This window comes from Culex quinquefasciatus, chromosome 3 (genome assembly GCF_015732765.1).
Source record: "Culex quinquefasciatus strain JHB chromosome 3, VPISU_Cqui_1.0_pri_paternal, whole genome shotgun sequence".
In the NCBI taxonomy this organism is placed as follows: domain Eukaryota; kingdom Metazoa; phylum Arthropoda; class Insecta; order Diptera; family Culicidae; genus Culex; species Culex quinquefasciatus.
The window spans coordinates 59,680,893-59,696,561 of NC_051863.1; the positions used below are offsets into that span (position 1 = coordinate 59,680,893).

The window sequence follows — 15,669 nt, forward strand, 5'->3', positions numbered from 1 at the left end:
CTGAAAAGTTGTTCTATTTCTTCTTAGGAAACCGAGTAAAAAGTGGAGTGCAAGTGGACCGGATTTGGATTAAGCTTCGAGTGGGCACAGTGTCCAAAGAGGCCTCGAAGAAAAATCTGGCGATTTTTTGCTACCAGTGACTGAGGAACAGCCAAAGGCGACCAATCGATGTGGCAACGCAAGAGAATTCTTGGTGGATTTTTGTTGTGTAATTGCGACCTGGCCGGATTTGCCGAGATGTGCTTATTTTGTTTCAGTTTTTTTGAACTAAATAAAATGTGATAAATATATTTTTCAAAAATAATTGTTGTTTTTATTCGATATTTTACCTACGGGATTTTTTTTGCGTGCTGTCCATTTCATATTCAAAAGAATTTCACGTGCTAATTATGTGTTGTGACATGTGAATCTCACATGTTTTTTCATTTCATTTCGATGAGAATTTCACATGAATTTACCGGTTCTCGGAATGAAATATTTCTATGTGATTTACACATGACATTCACATGCGAAGTCGAATGGGGTAGATTCATGTGTAAAACATGTGACATTACTATGTGCCTTTCTTTCAGTGTAGGGAAAATTTGGCCAGTAACGTGGAATATATTTTATTGCCGGGTCAGGGTTGTAGTGGTGAGCCTGGTTGCCTCTCACCATAGAATAGAGAAAGATAGAATTGCCACTCATTTACTGGCCGGGGGACAAAACTGTGCTGCCTAACTGAAGCCAGCGGCGAAACGGAGAACTACAACACCCTGCGCATAATACTGTCAAGAATGTGGAGAGCTGGTTGGCATATATATATCATAGAATAGAGAAAATATCTCGCCTAAGAGAACGCCAAGGTAATACTGTGCAGATTTTGTCTAGGAAGTTTTCATTTATTAGGAAATTAATATGTTATAGTTATCTTGTTTAAAGTTTTCTGTGTTGGGGAAAACTTTACCATTTGTTCGGATATCCAACATAAATAACAAAAAAGAATCATGTAAGACGATTGTGGAATTAATTTATTACACAAAAAAATAATCAAATCTTAAAATAACACATGGGTCACGTACAAATTCAGACTCGCAGACTCTTTCTTCGTTTTTTTCACGAAATCTATTGTGAATCTTATAAGTACCAACTACATATTTTCCCAACTATTAGATTGCGCTCTTGTCATTTATAAATGTGCACTCGTTTATCATTGTCGCAATGATTATCACATTCGTTTTTAGTTTTTTTTTCATTTAATTTTCTTACAACTTGCTGCCAGCGCGTCAGTCAGCCTTTCTAGCGAGAGAAACGATGGAATTGCACCACGGTCAGATCAATTCTGAGAGATAGTTCGTCACTTTCGTAATTGACACCGTTTGGAATGAATTAACAACTGTTTGTTGTCGATTGTACGCCCGGTAGAAAAAAATGCTTAACGATTAGCTATTTGTTAACGGTCTAGTTAGAGTTTTTATCTGGAAGGCTAGTTGGTGAGAGTTACGCTAGTTGTTGCTGCGGAATGATGAGTTGAGCATCACGACCTCCTCCTCGCTGTCGTCCTCGGTGTCCCCTGGAATGAGGGGAAGAAATTAATTTAGATTCAAAACAAAAATTTATTCTGGTAGTCAATTTTTGACAGCCACCCAAATTAATACGATTGCAAAATTGATACGATTGCAAAATTAATACGATTGCAAAATTGATACGATTGCAAAATTAATACGATTGCAAAATTGATACGATTGCAAAATTAATACGATTGCAAAATTGATACGATTGCAAAATTAATACGATTGCAAAATTGATACGATTGCGTATCGTATTGATACGCAAACGTTCATAAACAGAAAGGACTATTAGAAAAAGATATCCCTAACTTTAAAAGAAGAAGTTTATGGAAATAAAAGTTATTTAATACCGAATGACCGAAAATGCGTGTACACTTTATTCGTTTTGTGCTGTGAAAGATTGATAGAAACATAAATAAAGATAAATATCGCAGAATATTTACCCAGCGAACTGTCCCGCTCGTCGTCGTAGTACGGTTGCAGCTCTGGAAGCGTGGAGGAGAGTTATTTTTAGCTACAAAAATAAAACAAAAATACTCACTCTTAATCGGTGCCCGGAACAGCTCCGTCTCGCCGTCGTCATCGTCGTCAAACAACCGCTTCGTCTGCTCCCCTCCTTCACCCACGCCGTCACCCTTCTGGGGCAGCATCGAAAAGTTGTAATAATAGCGGCCGTTCTTCCGCCTCGCCTGGATGTACTGGAAGCACATGATTCCGCACGCGATGATGGCCACCGACGCACATCCGGCCAGGATTACAAACAGCAGCCGCGGGATTCCGAGCACGCGTTCGTCCCGCTTCAGGTGGAAGATTACGCCGGACAGTTCGCCGGGCGGAACGATGATGTGGATGGTGCGATCTTCCGGTGAGTATCCGGGCGATTGGACGTGCAGGACGAGGTCGGTTTGCTGGATTCCGGACAGGGAGAACTTGCCGATGGCGTCGGTGTAGGTGGTCAGGTTGGTCACCCGGTTGCTGATGAAGACCTTGGAGTTGGGCAGTGGATGGTTGAACTCATCCAAGATGTAGCCGGAGATTTTTCCTTTCAGCTCGACTCCACCGTCGGTCGGGAACTGCTTCATGTGTTCGCTCGGTTCGAGTACGGCGAAACTTTCGTGCTTCTCCGGCTTTGGTTTGTTCTGGACGAGCGCCTCAACCGAACCCGTCCCAACGGGCGTGGCCGTCTCAATCATCACCACATCACCCATGTCCAGCACCTGATCCTGGTTCAGCACCACCGAAATGATCCTCGACGTGTAGTTCAAACAGCTAAACTCGATCTCCATCGATCCCAACGGAAGCACCACCCGGAAATGCGCCAAATTCGGCGTCACCTTATAAATCAAGTTATTCCCCCTAACCTTCAGAATCGCCCCCCTCAACGGATTCCCCCTCGAATCCCGCACGAAACCCTTAATCCCCGTATCAATCAAGTGCAAAAAGTTGGTCATCCGTTCCAGGTTCTGGCGCCAAACGGCGGCAATGTCCGCCTCCTGGGGCATTTTGCAGCAGCCCAGCTGGAGTGTAAACAGCGGAACCTTGTACAGGGCCTGCAGCTGGTTCGTGAGCCGTTGGATCGAGTCCGCTTGGTGCAGCCGCAGCGCACTCTCCGGGCAGCGTTCGTTCGTGACCACGGTGTACTTGTGACCCTTGATCTTCTGGGCGAACCGGCCGTAGATGGCAACCTTGTCGTCGGTGTTGGGGTAACTGGGCAGGGGAGAGAGGGAGAGAAACGAGAATAATTTAGTACGTTTCGACTAAACATTATTCTTGTGTAGGTTCGTTGTCTTCAAATCAAGCATTGAAGTCTCTAAACTGTTCTTGTTGGGAAATTATACAATGTAAGACTGTCCCATTTGTGGTCATGTCGAGGAATTCTAGGTGCTCACTTCTAAAATGATACATTTTGATGTAAGAAACAATGTTTTTCATAAACAAGAAAAAATGGAGCTTAACATTTCAAAAGGGCACAAAACTTTTGTAAACAATTGCGTATCCCTTTCACTCAAATGACAGTTTGCATAAGGTGTGAGAGGGATACACAATTGTTTACAAAAGTTTTGGCCCTATTGAAATGGAAAGCACGAAATAATAAAATACTTTCTCGCACCCTCTCTTCAATGTAGTGAAAAATACACCTTTTTGAACAAATTTTGTAAAATTTGTTTGAATTAGATTTATATTGTCTTTTAATGAAAGGTTTTATTCATAGATTAGGATGCACTTTCAATATTTGGCTAAAATTTTAGCTTTTGCTGCTGCCTAATGGAGTTATTTCGAAAAAATCGCATTTTGTTGTAACTTTATTTAAGAAGTGCTTATTTAAATTAGAGTAACCCATTTTTGCCAGTAAAACCAATTCATGCAGCGTGTAGGAAATTTCACCACGAACATTTTTCTCTCTGAGAAAATGCAATTTCGACACTTCAGAGCCGAGATAAAAGTGCAAATTTTCAAAATTTCTCAGAATTTACAAGCATGTCCTACTAATTACACAACGTTGCAAGCATACGTCTCAACAGCCGGGTATTCTCTCTTAAGGAGTCATTAGACTACGGCAAACAAACAAACAAACTTTTTGACAGTTTGGAAGTTTGCCTGCTTTGTTTGTTTGCAGAAACGTCATTTGGATTTGTTTGCGAGTTTGGCAAACTGTCAAACACAAAAAAGAGCGAGTTTGTTTGTTTGCTATAGAGCTTTATGACGTTTCGCGTACACACACTAGCGCGCCATTTGATTTTGCTGGCCGGACAAAATTTAACCTCACTTTTTGCGCACGAAGATAACTCTATAGTCTTATAGCTCCTTTCTAGTAATTTTGTGTTTGCCTGAAAACGAAGTGTGGATTATTTAGATGGATGATTTTTATTTTGAAAATTTTGGAACCAATACTAACATTTCAAAAGGGCCAAATATTCATTATTAAGCCCATATAAAATGATAGCCCAGGTTCCAAAAAAAATCAAAATATTTTTTCTAAAAGACCATAACATTTCACAAATGATTCCTTTTTCAACATTGAAAACTTGACCATTAGTTGCTGAGATATTGGCATCAAAAAATGTGGGATTTTTTGGGTGCGACTTGGCAAACTTAATTTTTCTTGTTTCTTTTTTTTTCTTCGCTTATTTCAGCAACCAGAAGTCCAATCTTTAATGACTCTTTGGCAATTGTATTTGAAGTTTTCTGAACTTTTCAAAAATAAAAAAATAAAAATATGTTTGGGAATGGATAATATGGTGCTCACCTAAAGCGCCAACATCTTGACAAATTGTCAGGCGAGGACACATACATACACACAGGGAGTCAGTCAAGAACGGACGGCGGCAGTGAGATGTCAAGTTGAGCTTCGAATACTGGCGCGAGAATGCTGACGCATATAGTTTATGGCTCGAGATACAGTATGTAAAAAAAGTATTTACACCCCTTGGGCACTATGCACATTTTGTGATGAAACATGTAAACAATTTAATGTTGACATAAACCTAGTACTACGTTTTGTTCAGAAACTCATGCCGAACATTTTGCTGCAAAAAACTCATGAAAATATGTTTTCTATAAAAAGTTATATAACAAATACTATTACAAAAATAAAAGAGGTGCAAAGAAGTTTGTACACCTTTCGAAAAATTAACATAAATAAAGTTATTTGTTGACAAATCACCATAAATCCAGTCTCCCAACTCCAAATAGGCATCCTTGACTGATTAAAAAAATAATTTGGATTGAATATATAGTTTACTAATTACTTAGTATAAAAGTTTATATAACTCTGGAAATTCTAAATAAAACTTATCTAAACTTAATTTTGCAAACTTTCAATTTAACTAAATGTCAATATATTACCATAGAATTGCTAAATAAACATTTTGGAGTGGGTATAACACCGTTTGGGGGTCTTTGTATCGCTAGAATAGATTTTTCGTTGGAATTTCGTACCAACCCGGAATTACGTCGTCGAAAAATCCGCCGGCATCGAACCGGTCCACAATTCACAAGTTAACCTATGTGGCATCGGAAAGGGCATAAAATTTCCGATCTTTTGATACCCATACATCTAGGTTTTCTATAAAACCCACGTTTTTAAATACCTGGGCAAAAGTAAGTTTGATCCACGAGAACAAAAATTACGAAATTCCATACATTTTTGGCAGATTGCTCAAACGAAACCATAACAACGTTTTTGCCTAGGTATTTAAAAACGTGGGTTTTATAGAAAACCTAGATGTCTGGGTATCAAAAGATCGGAAATTTTATGCCCTTTCCGATGCCACATAGGTTGACTTAAGAATTGTGGACCGGTTCGAATGCCGGCGGATTTTCGACGACGACGGGTTTACGAAATTCCAACGAAAATCTATTCTAGCGATACAAAGACCCCAAAACGGTGTTATACCCACTCCAAAATGTTTATTTAGCAATTCTATGGTAATATATTGACATTTAGTTAAATTGAAAGTTTGCAAAATTAAGTTTAGATAAGTTTTATTTAGAATTTCCAGAGTTATATAAACTTTTATACTAAGTAATTAGTAAACTATATATTCAATCCAAATTATTTTTTTAATCAGTCAAGGATGCCTATTTGGAGTTGGGAGTCTGGATTTATGGTGATTTGTCAACAAATAACTTTATTTATGTTAATTTTTCGAAAGGTGTACAAACTTCTTTGCACCTCTTTTATTTTTGTAATAGTATTTGTTATATAACTTTTTATAGAAAACATATTTTCATGAGCTTTTTGCAGCAAAATGTTCGGCATGAGTTTCTGAACAAAACGTAGTACTAGGTTTATGTCAACATTAAATTGTTTACATGTTTCATCACAAAATGTGCATAGTGCCCAAGGGGTGTAAATACTTTTTTTACATACTGTATACTCGTTTGTAGTAGCTCATCTACCGATGTTTCCTACAACATGTAAGATATCGTAGCTTTTGCCCTGTCCGTTTTTGCATAACTGTCCAATGTTTATGCAAAAACTTTTGTGACATAGGACATTCATCCGACTACAATCAATTAGTTTCCCGTGTGCTCCAAAAATCGACTTAAAGTAGGCTTCATTTTTTCGTGATTTCGTAAGATTATTTAACAGGTTTCGTTGGATTCCATTAGGAGCTTTCTAAGCTTTTCACCCTTTATATCGTTTTCAAAGTTTTCAATGCTCGCGACGCCAATGGATTTCTACCTAAGGTACTTGCGATTGAGTGTGTAGTGGTGCGGTTGTAAAAATAGCTTTCTCTGACTCTCTCACATTCGTAACAGCTGAATGGCAAGCTTCCCTGCACCGTGCGGCATACGCGGTTCACTTGTACCTCGGTTTTGCTTTGCGCCTGCTTTGTTCGGTTTATGGGCTCGAATCGAAACTAGAAATCCAAAACCGCGATATGCGTCGTCACTGGCGCATGGGAAGCTTGCTATTCTTGCGTTTGTCATAAACGCTTGTTTGATTAAGAATTTGTACGATTAAAAATATTCTTTTGGTGAAAATTGCGTTTTCAATTTCAATTGGAAAACACATCATTTATAAAACCTTGCTTTCATTGTAAGATTTTTTTGTATCATATCACTTTCTTTTGTGCTGACGTTATAAATAAACAAAGTCGATGTTATGAATTGAAAGAAGTTCTACCATTGTTGTATTCTTTAGTAAGAAAGGCTCTATCTCACCCCAGATGTGATTTTTTTTTTTTAATTATATTCTTTTTATTGTACTGGTAAGTAATTAAGATTAGAAACAACAAAATTATTGCACAGCTATTTTTATGTTTGTCTTGACAAAACAAATGTTTTTTTTCCGGTTTAAAGGCTGTTTATTTATAGGTAGTCTTCAAATATAACAAATCCATTTTCCAAAAACTCTGTCGTAAAATTTCTTGTTGTTCCATCGTTTCTCCCTAACTTTACATTCAAAATCTGCTACTGTACCATTTCCAAAGTTTTTCAAATTGTAGGCAATTGCTTCAACTACTAACCACAAACCTAATTTTTCTTTTTCATTTTTAAACGTCTTTCCTAGCAACTCCTCAGGGTCTACAATGTCTAAGCCTAGTTTTCTAATTATAGTTGTTTTTACGCTATTCCAAACTAATCTACTGCTGCTACATAACTTTATACGATGCTTTGATGTATCTTACTTATTACAATATTCACACAAATTTGTATTAGTATCCCTAACCTTATGGCGAAAAAGTTTTGCTTTTGTTGGAATAAGATCATTGAGCATGATGAATAGCGAATGTTTTTCTTCAGAGGAAATGAAATTCGATTGTATATTCTGCCAATAATTTTGCCACGGCAATTCAGGGAATTCGGTTGCTATTTTGATTTTAATATTTTGCTTACTAATCAACAAACGGTAGATTTTTTTGCTTGTGTTTAAATCAGTATCGTTTGATATTTCTTCTGCTAAACTTAGCCACTCACGTGAGTTCCGACTAAGCGTGTTGTTAGTTTGCTGTGATAACATGAATGAATCTTTGATACCGTTTTGACTAGGAAATAAAATGTTTTTTACAAATAGTGCTTTACATCTACTTTCAACATCAACGAGAGATAGTCCTCCTTGATCAACGTCTAAGTACAACTGATCAAATTTAACTTTGTATAATCCAACACCTTTAAAAATAAAATTTCTGCAGATCGTTCTGATTTCAGCGATATTTGAATTATTAGGAGGGAAAACTTGTGCTATGTACCATAATTTAGATAAAATAATTTGATTTAAAATCCATGATTTTTGGTAAATGTTTAGTTTTCTTTTATGATGAATCGAAATTAAAAACTTAATGTTAAGTATAATTCTAGAGTAATTGTTTTCAATGATAGTGTTAAAATTTTCAGATAAATCTATTCCTAGTATTCTGAGCGATGAGACCTCTTTGAGAACATGTGGACCCGAGAGGCAATTGTTTAGTCTCATGTATTGAGACTTTTCAACATTCAACCTAATTTTAGCAAAAATGCTGAAATAGTTGATGAGCTCCAAGGTCTTATCAAATTCGTGATTATTGCGAATAACGACATTAATGTCATCTGCATAAGCAATAACTTTTAAAAAGCTATTATCTATTAGACAACCTCTAACGTCATCGTAAAGCATGCGAATAAGTGGTTCTATGTAAATGATGAATAAAGCCATGCTCAAAGGGCACCCTTGGCGAACAGATGATTTTATGAAAATGTTATCAGTGAGAAAACCGTTAAATAGTATCTTAGAGGAAGCATTTTTATACAGATTACGAATTAAGTTAACAAATTGAATTGGGAAACCAAATTTTTCCAAGGTTAGCCAAAGAAAATGATGATCAACCCTATCGAAAGCCTTTTCTAAATCGAAACTTGCAACAAGTACTTTTAATGATTTAGATCTTTTTGCTTTGATAATAAGATTTCTAAGCAGTTTTAGATTTGTGATACAAGATTTTTCTGAAATACCTGCAGCTTGACCTGGTCCAATTAAATAATCCATAAGGGGTTGTAATCGATTCATAATGATTTTAGCAAAAAGTTTGTAATCACAGTTTAACATGCTAATCGGTCGTTTGTCAGAAATTTTGAAGGATTGTTCTTTTTTAGGAATTAATGTTACTATCCCTTCAACGAAAGCAGTATTAGGAATTTCACCCATCAAAAATAGATTAAAAAGTTTCAAAAGGTCATTTTTTATTTCGTCAAAGAAAGTACAGTAAAACTCGTATGTCAGTCCATCTGGTCCTGGACTTTTCTTTTTAGAAGCTTGTTGTAGTGCCTCTTGTAGTTCGTTGAGATCAATTGGTTTAATTAAATTATTGCTTTGTTCAAGAGTTAAACGGTTTTTCACGTGATCAAAAATATTATTTACACCTGGATAAAAAGTTTTATCGCCTTCGAATAATAAGCTAAAATGATTTTTTAAAGCTAATTGAAGTTTAGTTTTCTCAGAAGTAAGGTTACCATTAATTAAAAGTTTCATATTAGAGTTTTTTGCAGCGTATTTAGACATTTGAAATGTACTTAGTTTCTCTTCTTCAATTATATTTTCTGGTTGGATTTTTAATTTAAAATTTGAAAGTCGATTTTGTTCAATATTCATTAATTTGGATTTTACAAAAGATAGTTCCTTCTCAACATTTTCATTGTTGCTTTGTTTGCATGATATTTCTCTAAGACAACCGTAAAGGAAGCTTTTACTAGATGTTATATATTGATTCAATTCAAAAGATCTTGTTTTAAAAAATGATTTTGCTTTTGATTTAAAATGTTCAATCCACCATCGACAAAAATTATTGTTATATGCAAATCTTTGTCTGATGTTTTGAATTTCTAAAACAAATTCACGTTTGATATCCTCATCATGCAAAAAAGAGGGATTTATTTTCCAGAAACCTCTACCAGTGGAAGTGACGTTAGAATTTGAGTCAACATTAAATTTCAAAACTATTGCACGGTGATCAGAGAAGGCAGTTGTTAATGTGTCGAAACTTAAAACTTTTTCCAAAAAATCTTTTGGTCCATAAATTCTATCAATCCTGGATGCAGAATCTCCTCTGAAAAATGTATAAATCGTATTACGGTGAATTGAATTTCCGATATCGATTAAATCAAGATTAGATGTTAGGTCTTTCAGTCCTTGGCATAAATTTTTCACGGTTCCGTTTGAATCCGAATTTAAAAGAATACAATTAAAATCGCCTAGAATTACGTTGGGATGGGCAGCAGATAGGTGTGGGACGATATCATTTGAAAACAGAACGTCACGTTGATGTCGGTATTGTGATCCAGAATGACCATAAACGTTGATAAAGAGAACTTTATCGATTGTGACCGACAGAATTCGACCATTTCGGTTCATTAACATGTTATCAAACTTGATATTTTTTCTAATCAACACAGCAGTTCCTTTGTTGTCGACACTGATATTAACAAAAGCAAAATGGGAAGCAAGACATTTAAAGTTTTCAAACGACACTTCCTGAAGAAAAACAATATCAAGATCATTATTCCACACGAAGTCCTTCAATAAACCTAGCTTGATGTTAGTGCTAATAGCGTTGATGTTAATAGGGGGATGGCGTCGCTATTTTTAGACCACATTTTCCACTTTTTCTCATCGAAACCGACTACTTTATCGACTTCATCTGGCTGGGCGAGATAGGACGCCGTCTATTTCTAGACGATGACTCAGCACTTTTCCACTCTTGCACTTAAATAAACCAGATGGCAGCACGATGCAACGCCACGTCCCTATTGTGGCTAGTTTTCTAGAGAATGTTGTTGTGGCCATTATTAAGATGTTTTTTTAGTTATTGATGGTACGATAAAACGATGGAGCGATGGATGATTTAGGTTGTCTTCTTCTTCTTGTTGCGTTTACCATTTGGAACCGGAATGAACCCATCCCCCTCTCCAGTTGGCCCACCCTTTCCCTTACCCCCCTTTCCCTTCCCATCCAGCTTACCCGCATCACCCTCAGAAGAGACCGGAGAGGAACTCTTCGTTCGCTTCAGCAACGTCTGGCGATCGAGTTCGCTGATCTCGGCGTCCATCGCGTCGGTGTCTGCATTGTCGATGTGTTCTTCGCTCACGCCGGCCGGCCGCAAAGCGTCCAGCACGCCGTCGTTGGTGTTAGTGTCCAATGTTTGCTTGGTTGTTGTGGTGCTTGCAGATGGTGCTACCGTTGTCGATGATATTGGTGCTGGTGTGGAGACGCTTGGTGATGTTGTCGTGGAAGCGCTCGGTACCGCTACCGTTGTAGTGGTGGAGGCGCTAGGTACTGCTTGCGTTGATGTCGTGGTGATCGGGTTTGGTGTGTCGTCGTTCTTTTTCTGGTTAAGCAACGTCATCGCTGGAGCGATCGGCTGGCCGAAATCGATGATCGGTTTTGCAGGCCTACCAAGGGACGGCGCCGAGCTGCTGCCGCTTCCACTACCGCTGCCTGTTGAGATCGCCGCCATTTTGGGGCAATTCTGCTTGACGTGCCCTTCTGCCTTGCAGAAAAAGCACTTGTTTTTGAGCCCATCATAGAAGATGCGGGCTCGGAAATGTCCTATGTAAAGGTGTGCAGGAATTTCCTTCGCCACCTCCATGTGCACCCCTCGTACTCCGGTGAAAATGTTGACCTTCAGCTCGTTGGGAAAACGTTCGCGCACGTGCTGCCGTATGGTCCCGTACTGACCCAGCACATACTGGATCGTGGCATCGTCAATCTCCGGTGGCAGATTGAAGATCCGGACGTACCGGAAGACGCGTGATGCCTGCTCTACCGCCACCCTTGCCGTTGTTCCGTCCTCGAACTTGAACTGGTAGTGCTCGTCCGATTCGGCGATGAACGCGGAGAAAGTCTCCTCGTCAATCAGCTTGACGTAAAACTGGCCGCCATTCTCGTCCTTATAAATGCTGTGGATATCCGCTGCTGACAGCTTCAGGGTGTCCATCGAGAACTTCAGCACGTCCAGGTACGACGGTACCTTGATTCCTGGTCCGAAGACCAACTTCGCAGTGTTCTTTCGTACACTATTCGCCATTTTTACTCTTCCGGGGAAGATTCCGCTTTTAGATAACACAGATAACGCGTACGAAACAATAGCCGCGGAGGACTATTGTTCGAAACCGGACTTATTCTCGAGAGCGTCGATGGAAATACGTCTTGTTCGTACGAGCTCACGTCCGAGACTAAGGATTTTTAAATCTGTATTTGTATTCAGTTAACATGATATAAAGTGCCACATCGCCAGGGTTGCGAATGAGCGAGCGGTAGCTATCAGGTAGCTCGTACTCGCTCACGCTCACCGGAGCGTTTTGCGCTCACGTGAGCTAGTGAGCCAAAGTAGGTAGTTGTTTTTTCCTGTTGAAGCATCTGCCTGTTTGAAACGAAGTTTCCAGAACTATCTCAGCACAGGCAGCAAAAACAAACAAGACGTTACGTTCTATTTAAAATCTAGACATTTTTCGAACAATTAACAAAAAACTTAATTCATAATGTAAACATTCATTGACGTGAAGAGATGCACTATTTGTTCACAAATCAAATCCATATTTGACCATATTGTGTTGCTGTTATGTACAAAAAAAAAAAAGACAATTTATGTATGTTTTGATTATTTTGAATAATCTTTTAAACAGTTACAATCATTCATGTTCAAAAAATCATATATAACTTGTAATTGAATATTTTCAGAGGTTTGGTTGCGGAAATGTTGAATAAAATCCAGTTGTTGGAAGAAGAGCCAACCTTTTTGTGGTGAAAAATATTGACAAATTATTTGATTTGAGTCAAAAGGGTTATTTCAACCATAAGCAATTTTTAGGCTAATATTTAAAAATAGAACTGTTTCAAAAATGTTACCCTATTTTCTGAAACGTCTACCAAATAAAGACTAACCTTATAGAAATGATCATCCATTTCTTATCACTAAATCATTTAAAGATTTAATAGTAGCTAATTCTGACCCGCAATCTGGAAATGTAGTCAAAACACTGATTAGGTACCGTCAGTGGGGGTGACTATGGGCCAAAAAACGATTCACCTCTTGTAATTTCTTAATAACAAAAACAATTTAAATAACATCGAAAATCTTTCAACGTAGATTTGTTCTTAGATAGTTTACTAACATTTTCCCAAAATATGGGAAATTTTGATGCACACTACCTTTAATGCCAATAGTTTGAACTAAAATGATGCTCAAATACAACGATATGGTAAAAACAAGTCATCCAACAGTGTTTCTTGTTCGAAGGAATCGTATTGACAATGTTTGAAGTGGAGATTTTCAAACATTTGGGTAGTTTTTGAGCAATCCCAACAAAAATATTAGAAAAATGATTTTTCGAGAGGTCATTCTAGGCCAAAAACGTACCTCAATTTTAGACAGCTGCCAAAATAACCGGATTTGTTCTAGGAACGAGATTTTTTCAGCGAAGTCATCTTAAGATGTTCCCTACACAACCTTTTTAGCAGAATCCAGTTTCATTGAGAAGAATCTGAGGAATGGTAAAATCCGTAAAAAATCACTTTGACCCAATCTCACCCCCCAGACCCAATGTCACCCCCACTGACGGTACATAAAACAGTTTAATGTTATATTTTAATCAACGAAGCATTTAACATTGAATCGAACTTACCAATGCATAAATCCTCTTGAATCAATTCATTGTTTTGTAAGTTTTTCTAATGTTTACAGGCCCTTTTATTTAGGCGTCTATACCCCTCCCCCCTTACCTCTCTGCTACAATAAGGCTTTTAAATTCTAAAATATGTATACATTCAACTGTATGTCTAAAAAATGATTTGACTCTTGCAAATCCAACCTTTTATTTTAAAACAAGGTTGATGAAAATAAGCTATTCCAATTCATATATCATAAAATTTGTTCACAAAATCATATGTCCTCAGCCCTACTGCACCTCAAGCAAAAAATTCATTTAGAATTGAAATAAAAACTTTCTCAAATACGTTAAATGATTAGCGACACGTCCAAAATGAGCGCTCCGTGAGCGAAATATGAGCGCGAGCGCGAGCGTGGAGCAAACGCGAGCTGAAAAAATCGGAGCAAACGTGAGCGCGGGCAAACGTGAGCTAGCTCGCGCAGCGCTCCTCCTCACGAATGAGCGAAAAGTGAGCGCTCACGAGCGCGTGAGCGCGTGAGGAACGCAACACTGCACATCGCAATCGAAGACTTTTCACCTCAATTTAAATACTAGCAACATTCATTTATTCATGAAATATTGTAGCTTTCGCTATTCAGTGATTTCAAATGTAGGAGGTCCTACATGTACAAAAGGGAAAAGGGATACCTTCAAACTAATTTATAAACTATGTAAAGAGCAGATCAATGCAGCTGAAGACTGCAATGATTTTTGTCGAAATGCATCAATTATCTTATTGGACATAACATCCAAAGTGTCAACTTCGGCTAATTGATAAAGTTCGCTGGTGCTGAACCAGGGAGGAAATTTCAGAATCATTTTCAGAATTTTGTTCTGAATCCTCTGAAGTTTTTTTCTTCCTGGTTAAGCAACAGATTGTCCAGATCGGCACAGCATAAAGCATGGCAGGTCTGAAAATTTGTTTATAAATTAACAGTTTATTCTTGAGAAAGAGTCTAGAATTCCTGTTTATTATTGGATACAAACATTTAATATATTTGTTACATTTGACCTGTATACTTTCAATGTGATCCTTGTAAGTAAGGTTTTTGTCAAAAGCAAGACCATGATGTTTCACTCGATCCTCCCACTTAAAGATTACCTCATTCATCTTTATAATGTGATGACTTTTAGGTTTGAGAAAATCAACCTTTGGTTTGTGAGGGTTCAAGTCACTGATATTTATAATTACAAATCATTACAAATCAAACTCAAATCAATACTCACAACACATCATTGCCTCCTGCGGCAAAATTCAGCGCCAGATCGTACTCCTCCTCCTGCAGCATCCGCAACAGCATGTCCTTCTGGTGGTCCGTTTCGGCACTGAGCAGCTTATCGGCCAGCTCTTCCTTCACGGTGGGATCACAAACGCTTGCGTTGACGTGGAACTGCTCCAGCAGCTGCTCCGAATCGATCTTGATGGGGACAAAGTGGAGGACGGCGTTTTTCAACAGCTTCAGGATCGGGGGCTCTGGAATGTTGTACCCGGCCAGGACGTGCCGCGCCAGGTTGATGACCATTTCGCGGCCGATCGCCGTGCTTTGGAACAGTGAGGACAGGATCAGGATGTGCAGCTTGGTTTCCTCCGGGGTGCCGATCTTTAATGAGTAAATTTAAGGTTTATTGATCTACATTTGGATAGTTGAAGCTCTTGTTGAACTCACACTGTCGGTGATCTTGACGGAAGGATACACCATGGACACTTCGTTGTCGGCCAATTCAGCGGAAGCGGTTTTGTAATTTTGATTCTCAAACTCCCCAATGATGGACTTGATCTCGACGTCCGTGTGGTAGCGCGTCTTGACCACGTTGGCCAGCGTTCGGTAGTCGTACGCCGAGGACCAGTGCTGGGGGTCATCACGCATCAGCAGGAAGTCCACCGTAACGGGACCTGTAGCTTCGGGTAATATCTGTACCTGGACTGTCTGGGGTTCGTAGCTGGAAAAGAAACATTTAATATCTTGACAACAAGAACCGTTCAAGAAACGCT

The 15,669-nt window shown here is 38.4% G+C and overlaps 1 protein-coding gene across 1 annotated transcript in view; it reads right to left on the reverse strand.

Annotated features, from left to right (window-relative positions):
- Positions 1-986: 986 nt before the first annotated feature.
- The window catches only part of LOC6042275 (carboxypeptidase D), a 75,515-nt gene continuing 60,832 nt past the window's right edge, over positions 987-15,669 (reverse strand). The window contains exons 9-13 of the mRNA XM_038258817.1: positions 15,344-15,617; positions 14,904-15,277; positions 2,092-3,257; positions 1,994-2,035; positions 987-1,552 (exon numbers count right to left, since the gene is read on the reverse strand). Coding sequence (XP_038114745.1) covers positions 1,485-1,552; positions 1,994-2,035; positions 2,092-3,257; positions 14,904-15,277; positions 15,344-15,617 — 1,924 coding nt within the window. The 3' untranslated portion in view covers positions 987-1,484. The remainder of the gene's footprint in view (positions 1,553-1,993; positions 2,036-2,091; positions 3,258-14,903; positions 15,278-15,343; positions 15,618-15,669) is intronic.